Raw genomic sequence first — 8,643 nt, forward strand, 5'->3', positions numbered from 1 at the left:
GTGACACTGTCTTGATCTTTCCTGAGGGTGTGGCCAATCATCTCCAATTGCTTCGCCTGATTTGTATTTGAACGGATTCCTGACCTGCTTGTTTCTAAAGATCTTCATTTTTTACTTTATTTGATGACTTTATTTTCACCATGCAACACTTTTTTCATTGGAGTTGAAGATTCTGAGTTTTGTTTCTGGGAAAAATTTTGTTTTCTCTTATTTAAAATCTGTGAGATTCAATCACCGAAAGCGTTATTTGGTTTTCAGGAGTAGTTTATGGTCAAAATATCATCATACAATTTTTAAAGGAGAACTAAAATTCGCTTAAGTGCAATTACAGCTAGTTTCCACTCTTCAAGGCTGCAATCTCTTATTGAGGGCAACACAACGGTAGACGGTAACAATAGGACAGGATTTGATCCGGTCAGAATTTTAATGCTAATAACTGAGTTTTGCATTCAGCCATTTTCAGCTTTTTTGTTCCCTTACTGGATATTTTAGGTTATGTTTGGCTAATGTCTAGAAACTTCCATCCGTCCTCTGGGTCACCGGAAGCACCGGAAAGCACTGACGAGCCCAGAAAGGCTTGTCCCGGATTTGAACCCACTTCTCTTTATTAAGTGCTCAGCTGTGTTTCACGTTGTAATTGTTTTTCGCTCTCTAACTATTGCCTCGTGTTGGAAACTCTCTGTAGGGATTTCAAGAGGGTCCCCCGCTGTGTTTTAATAAATAACTTTTTTAATTTGATCACCCGGGATGTGGGAAAGTCATTAATAAGTGGCGTGCATCTGCATTGTGTCGAGAGCGTATGCTGTACTCTTCTTTCTGAATCACCATCTTCCTCCGTGTGTTGACTGTTGATGTGTGTATCCCCGCAGATTGCCGTGAGATCCTCCTACCGCTGATGACGGAGCAGCTGAAGTTCCACCTGGAGAAGCGCGAGGAGCCGAAGGCCTGCTGCCAGCTGCTCAGCGACATCCTGGAGGTGCTTTACAGGAAGGACGTGGTGAGAAACGCAACTCTGGTTTTATGTACTTCTATTTCCCTCTGGGATGAAGAGTAGCCTACCAAGGAAATCCAGGAGTAACCTCTCCAGACAAGAAGCCTATTCCCACTGTGGTTATTTTAATGAATAGCTACTGACCAGTGTGCTGTTCTCAATTTGTTTGATGGCATGGTCTGAAAGGAGCTCATTTTATGCCGGTGTTAATTTACTAACTTGTAGTTTTGGCTGTGTTCAGTAATTTTGTGCTTTGGGTTGCTGGAGGCCGTCCTCAACACTGTGAACATTAGCTAATATCACAGTGATGAGTTCAGCTGAAGCTGCAGCACCAGAGAAGAAGAAAGTACATTTTGATACCTCGGAAAACAGTTTCTGTCACCTGCCAGCTGGATTAATCATTTCACTCTTGCTTTTAAATGAAAGGATAATCAGTTGTTTTAAAATTGTGCCAATAGATTACTGTGACTTTCCTTGACGCGTCACAAATCTATCATATATATATATCACTTGATGTAACACTTTTACTTCCTCCATTGATCATCACACTCATTGTCGCAGGACCCTGGAATTGATCCTCCAAGTGACTATAGGCTGAAATGCACGTCTTTGGTACCCAGAGAAAAACTCTCCATCCACAGGGGGAAACATGTAAAACACAGAAAGAGAAAGCCGCATAAGCTTTGACTCGATCTGGGGATTGCCCACTTTGAGGCAAGAGTGCGAACAGCTACATCACCATGCAGCCCCTTCACCCTCTCATTACCCTCATTGGAGAGGCAGCGCACATATAAATTGTCAAGAACGGTTGGAACAACGGATATATGGGCTAATTACAAATGAGAGTGTTCATATGCTAGGAGACAGATTAATCACTTCATTGTTTCGGCATTGCAATGTTCATGGAATTTCACCTGAGTCTGCATCCATCATCTGCTGGCATCAGCCTTGAACTTCACACACTCACACTCACACACACTCACACACACACACACACTCAAGTGTGTTTCATCCTCTTCCATGCCTAGACTCCTGATGTCCTCCCTCAGGCCCTCTCAGACTCTCGTCATTGATCACCATGGTCCGGCCTCCCACGCTCCACTCTGCTGGGGATAATCCACCTCTCTCACTTGCTCGAGCTTTCACGTTCCCTCTTCATCTGTCTCTCAAATTGATGCTTCCTCTCATATTTTAGCTCTCGCTTTCATATCTGTCCTGCGCATCAACACAAGCAAAGCTTTTGCGAGACTCGCATGCACACAGAAATTTAGACATCGAACAGGATATGAAAGCAAACCTCTGGATATTTCTCTTCAATTGAACTGTCAAGTTAACACATTTCCATGGCTTGAATAAAGAATAAATGGTTTATTTTCCCCTTAAATCCCAAGATTACCGTAAGAAACGATGACTTTATGCCTTCGATTTGTGTAATAGGTTTAAACGCGTCTTTTCTCCGATGGGTTTTTCACAAAAGATGTGCGACACACTCGCAGCTGTTGAAAAGCAAAGTCTTAAAGTCCCTCTTTAGTTCACTCTCCCCGGTGATCCTCTGCTATTGTGTACGTGCGTAGTTCTGTGTGTGCGTATGTGCACAGACTCCCTCCCGTGAAGCCTTCAGTCCTAGAAAGAGGCGTGTGAATTAGTAAATGTTCATGTTGATGCTGCAGCGCTCGGTCTGCTTGGAGGACTCCCCCCACAGAGTGAGAATACAGCCCACCTCGCGCTCAGATCAACTTATGAAGATTTTCAAGGAAAACTGTTCCACTTTCGTCAATCGTACAAACTCCTGTTTTGGTTTTTTCCCAATTGGAGTCACAAGCAACTCAAGAGGAGACGCGTCCAACCCACTTCAGCATATTGAATTAGTTGGCAGTGCCTAACGTAGAGGATTGACTTTATATTGTGCACCGACTGTTTGATAATCTGTTTTCATAATTTGTCCAGATGCCCAGCTGATTTACCTGCTGCTTCTCAGTATTTGGGATGTAGGGTTCTGAGAATTCTATTAAGTGTTTTTTGAAAATGATGCAGAGGCAATAGTTTTGACATTATAAGCAGCCCTAATACACAACTCAATGGGTTGCTGCTGATTTTAAAGCTTTATTCTTCTTTCATGCTTTGAATAGTATCAGTCATTTAGATAATGCCTCCTCTATTTTAGGTAGGAGCAAATACGCACGCGCAATATGTCAGGTCATGGCTTTTTAAAAAAATATTTCTTAAAAATTTTTTTATTTAATTTATTTAATAATTATTGCTATTATGGAACAGTATTTTGTTGTTTTAAATGTACATTATACTTTGCATATATGTTGTTTCTGTATTTGTGTTTTGGCAGGGTCCCACTCAGTGGCATGTGCAGATCATCATGGAGAAGCTGCTGAGGACCGTGAACAGGACGGTCATTTCCATGGGCCGGGATTCTCCTCACATTGTAAGTTTTTTTTTGTTTGTTTTTTTTGTGAAATATTAGCAGCATAACACAGTATAACCAACTTTAAATTAAAAGGTCTTTGTAGCACAGTTGCATGGACTCTCACAGCCCCTAATGCAACTCCCACTTCCAATCCAGAACTGTCATTAAAGATAAAGTTTACCTTTTCAAATGTTTTCCCACAACCTTGATCCTGGAGTGGCTTTGGTCTGCTCAGATCTTTGTCCAGCCAGTTATTTGTGTGCTGTATGATAGTTATTTCTTGTGGAATGTGCTTGTTTGTGTGTTTGATCCACACTTAGTAGTATATTGTTGCTGCTCTGTGCTGTGATCAATCACTGTATCCCCTCCGCTGTTGTTGTGAGCATCATTCTTCCAACCGCTCTCTCAGCTACAGTTGGTAGCAATTAACTTATCAGTCATTGTAGAAAATGATGGTAAAAAAAAATAGTTACACGTCCGGAAAGTCCCATAATTACCTTTTTATGTTTGTCTTTTTCTACTCATTTGGTTGAATCATGTAAAGCTTTGTGAATGAACTCTGTTGTTGGATAAAGTAGGTGTACTACACTGACCAAAAATTGCTAAACTGATAAAGCAAACAGCTGTTGGAACATCCACATTCTCGTTGACGCACTGAAGAGGATTTCTTGTTCCCCTTTGGATCTTTTTAGGTGGTACTTTCAGCAAAACAATCCCGTGACAGTCGCTCTTATCAAAATGCTATGGTTAGATATGGGGATGATATAGGTGTTATAAATATTAAAGGGTTAAACGAGCAGCCAAGTGAAATGAACTGATCTATCATGTCCCAATTGATCTAGACCAAGAACCCACACCAGATTCAACCCCTGCTGCATGTGGCTGCTGTTGTGTTGACTCCAAATGGGAATTCTGGGAAGTGAACACACGCCAATTTCACACAAGGTTTTTATCGTGAAGGGATTCCTCTGCAGGCACTTTAACCTTGTTTTATAGCTCATTTAAATACATCAGAGTGATGAGACATTTTCTCCGATTATTTGCGTGCGTGCGTGCGTACGTGCACACAGCGCCCTCTTCTTCTGAGGAACAGCGGGAAACGACCTCACCTGTTTAGATGGAAGCTTTTATTAACAGTAACTGAGCCACCCCAGCAGAGAGTGCTTTAATAAAGCCCAGGGTTATCACAGTGATCATCCTCTGTGTGTGTGTGTGTGTGTGTGATGTCATGGTGCTATAATATGGCCACAGCACTCATCCTTTGTCCCCCGTGTCCTCTCTTGCTGTCTTCATTCTCCTCTTGCTCTCTCACATGCCTTATTTTTTTTTTTCCTGGCCCAGCTGTAAGTGATTTTTGCTGAAGAGATTAGAGAGATTCTGAAGCTCTACCTTCTTTATATCACTCTGTCCATCTAAAGGTATTCTGGCAAGTTAATCTCATAAATGGCAAGACCTCTGTTGTGTAACAGATTGCTTGTGTGCATCACACTGAATATTGTAAAGCTAATGAAGTTCTGAGTTGAGCTGAGGCTATCTCTCTGGCTGTTTTTTTTTGGGGGGGGGGGGGTTGCTGGAGGGGGTCTGGGACTCCCACTTGCTTTTCCTTTGTAGATCTCCTATCTTATTTATTGTTATGCCGGAGATTCAAACATCGCATTGTACTGTCAGGCTAATGGTCAAAAAGTTTGAAAAGTGGATTCGGAAGGAGATAATACATCAGTGGACGTGTTGTTTGGAGTTTGCAGCTTACCTCCTGCCATCTCCTCTCTGCTGATTTCCTCACTGCTCTGGGGCTCGTTTGATCATCAACATCAGACAAGAAACCTGCCGAGCACTTTGTCTAAAAGGCTATCAAGATGAAGGCAGCGCACGTCGGTCTGCTCCTTGTTGTATTATACTAAGTGCATCTCCTCCAGTGTCTCCAAAAAGTGGAGGTGAAATGGTGTTCCCTGTGTCCAGCTGTGGCCGCTGAATGACTCCGGAGACGACCTAGTGAAACAACTCGGCTCATTGTCATCAGTCTTTCTTTTTTTTTTTTCTGTCCCTTGCCCGTCATCACACTTCACTGCTTCAACTCTTCTGAGTACCTGCATAATGTTTTTTGTGAGTCATTGTATAACGTGTCCCTTCTGCTGAGTTAGAGGTCACATCAAAGCCTATAAGGCCTGAACGCTACACGTTGCGTAATCCTCGGGACCGAAGCTTCATTCAAAGTCGTTCTCCCAGTCCATCACTTAATGATCAATGAGGGTGATGTGAATTTTTAACAGGCGTGAGACCCAGTTAGTGCTCCGAGAAGTGTCGTAGCCTCCCGATCAGAGGACTGTTGCTGTAGCCTCTGGGTACCGCGGCCTACTCTGCAGGCAGATTGCACGCCACTGCTCACCCAAACACTGCGGCCAACCGCCGACCTTGTTCTTCTGAGTGGCATCCGCTTACATTTAGATTTACGCGTTAACGTGGTATTCTGTCATGCTTGCCCCCCCCCCCCCGCGTCTGTCTCTCTCGACTGTCCTCTCTCGGACACAGAATGTTGATTAGAGTGATCACAGTGGTTTGGTTGCGTGTTGTCACTGCAGCGCTACGCCTGTTAGCGACCGTTAGACACGGCATCACCACGCATTTGCGTCGCTGGTCATCCTAGCAGGCTTTATCTTTGTATTCATGTCCACCCTCTGCTCAGGTTGAAACGAGTCAGCGTGAATGAATTTACTTTGGGATCATAGCAGAAACATTTTTGGCTGTTTCTGCCTGAAACGACTGATCTACCTCTATGCCCTTGAATTACATTTTCTTTAGTTTAAGCTTCTGGATGAGCCCTGCAGGCACACATTCAGAGGAATCTGCAAATTAAAACAAACAAACAAAACTGTTTACTGCATTAATACTGTTTTCAATGCTCCACCAAATCCTGTTAACAAACCTAGTTTTGCGATTGTTCTGGTGTTTCACTAATTTTGTCCTTGTTTTAGCTTCAACTAAAAAAGGCTGAACTTCTATTGAACTACGGTTTTGAAAGCAACTTAATTACAGGTCGTACTTGGCTCCACAGTCATCTCGATGATTTACTGCAGCGTGCAGAGCAGAAAGAGTGGGAAGCTGCAGGGGAAGGATTCTGTGTTATTGATTGACAGTATGGGGCTGACCAGCTATAGGGGCCAGAGCTTTTCAATTGCTGCACACTCCCATCCACCAAATGCAGTATATTGCAAGACAGCCAGCTTAGTGATACTGACATAGATCAAAAGTTTGCCCTGTTTTTTTTCAGCTTCCTGTATCACTCACACTCTTCATGTGAGGGTGTTTTTGTCTGAATATTTCTCTGAGCATCTCTCCCTCGGTCTGCCCCCCAACCTCTTTCCCTTTCTCTCCGGCCGGCCACACTGCTGCAGAGCTCTCACAGAAAAGGAGCATAGTGAGATATGGCATTGCATCATAATGCCTCAAACATGCATTTATAACTCACTGCACCTCTCCTCCCCTCACCTGTGCTGAAACCCTTTGACTGAGCGAGTCTTTTGGGAATACTGACGTCAAAAACTTGCACCGGATGAAGTGGCTGCCGGCTCCACTGAGACTGGCAAGTGATCCTCGTCTTCAAACTGTGTTCGAGGACGCAAGATGTTAAACTTACATGGGGTTGTTTTGTTCCGCGCTGTAAACACGGGCCAGGAAAAAGCCCTGTGGAGTCGACCCCGCTCTGGGTGGTGGGAGCGGAGCAGGGCAGAGTTGCCCTCCGGTTGTACTGCATTGTGAGGGTGACTCTGTGTCTCTGAGGCATTTGCGGTGTGGTTACACTTTATTAATACCACAGTCGCAACATCAGGCAGGTGCATAAAGGCTCGGCATGGACATGTGGTTGTGCCCGAAAGTCACAAATCTCCATTTCAATAGGAACGGCGAGGGCAAGGACACTGCTGTGTGTGAGAGCTTTAGATCAGAAACAGAAGCCAAAGCAGGTCGACTTTTAGCACCAGACACTCTCCACTGCTTATCACAGTGTTTTATTCTTATCGCCCGACTACATCAAAGAGATGCCAGGCTTATTTGATGTGTATCCCCCTTTTTTTTCCCCCATTATTTCAGTGGAGCTGATTGGCGTTCGTCCAGAAACATTGAATCGTGCTCTCCTTTAAATTGTGACTTAATTTTAATTTCAGGTCATCGAAATAAATAAAACATACATCCTTGCTTCTGCCTTTTGATATTTATCCAATACACATAGTTTGCTCTGGGTGTGAGTTCTGCCTTTGAGCTTTCTGGTGCAAGAGCAGAGCAGTGGAGGGGAATTAAATTGTGTTTGTGGTGCTCACAATAATAAAATAATAAAAAGCCGATAGAAAATGTTCAAAAGCACTGACTGTATCTCTTGATGCAGTGATACTGTGGTGGTAATTCGCATAGCGCATCCAACAAGCTTGGGCAAATAATATCACAAATATCTGCTAAGAGCTTGATGCTATTAGAATATTATAAAATATTTTTCTTTGATTTGAGCAAATCGATCCCTTAACTGGTATTTATGTGATGAAAAACGCCTCGAAAGAAACTCAATCTCCTCCAGGCTTTGAGAGCTCTTTAGATGTCTTTTTATTTTATTTATTTTTTATATTTTGCATATTAAATATCTTCTTTTTTTTTTTTTTTTTTCTCTTTTTAAAGAAAACAGTATAAAAAAACACAGTATTGCACATAATAAATCAATTGCACTTCTTTAAGGTACAGGTAAATGTCTAGTTCTCTTGATGCTACAATATAGTTACTGAAAGAAAACAACCTGGCATGAAGAAAAGTGAGGGTGAGTTACATGTGAGTGACAGAATGCAGCATGTTGGAGCTTGTGAGGGTCTGTCCCGTGGTATCCACTCGCTGTTTATTTTTTGTCGTTTCATATTTGCCCTCTTTGACCGCGTTGGCACATTACCTGTCTTTTGAGGGCAGTGTTTTTGGCTTTTTAGTGTGATTTCAGTCCTGCTCCAGCAGGGGCTGTTAATATGTTTTTTAAATTAAATAATATCTTCTCTCACACAAAATGGTAATAGCCCTATTTGATGCTATCCAACACATATTTATATAGATTAAATGCATGTATTGTTTTGGCTGTACATAGTCATTAAACCCTGTATAAAGTTACGATATGAGGTTGTTTTTTTTCTTAGTTTTTTTTTTTCTTAGTCATATTAGGGCAGTGCAATGAACAGGGGCTAAGATAAGAAAAACGGGTAGGGTAAAG

At 42.6% G+C, this 8,643-nt stretch overlaps 1 protein-coding gene across 1 annotated transcript in view; it reads left to right on the top strand.

Moving 5' to 3' along the window:
* dock1 (dedicator of cytokinesis 1) overlaps positions 1 to 8,643 on the top strand; it is a 175,801-nt gene that overhangs the window by 69,540 nt on the left and 97,618 nt on the right. The window contains exons 26-27 of the mRNA XM_080466196.1: positions 870 to 997; positions 3,333 to 3,428. Of these exons, the coding sequence (XP_080322322.1) occupies positions 870 to 997; positions 3,333 to 3,428 (224 nt within the window). The remainder of the gene's footprint in view (positions 1 to 869; positions 998 to 3,332; positions 3,429 to 8,643) is intronic.

Source organism: Lipophrys pholis, assembly GCF_963383615.2.
Source record: "Lipophrys pholis genome assembly, chromosome: 1".
Taxonomy (NCBI): Eukaryota; Metazoa; Chordata; class Actinopteri; order Blenniiformes; family Blenniidae; genus Lipophrys; species Lipophrys pholis.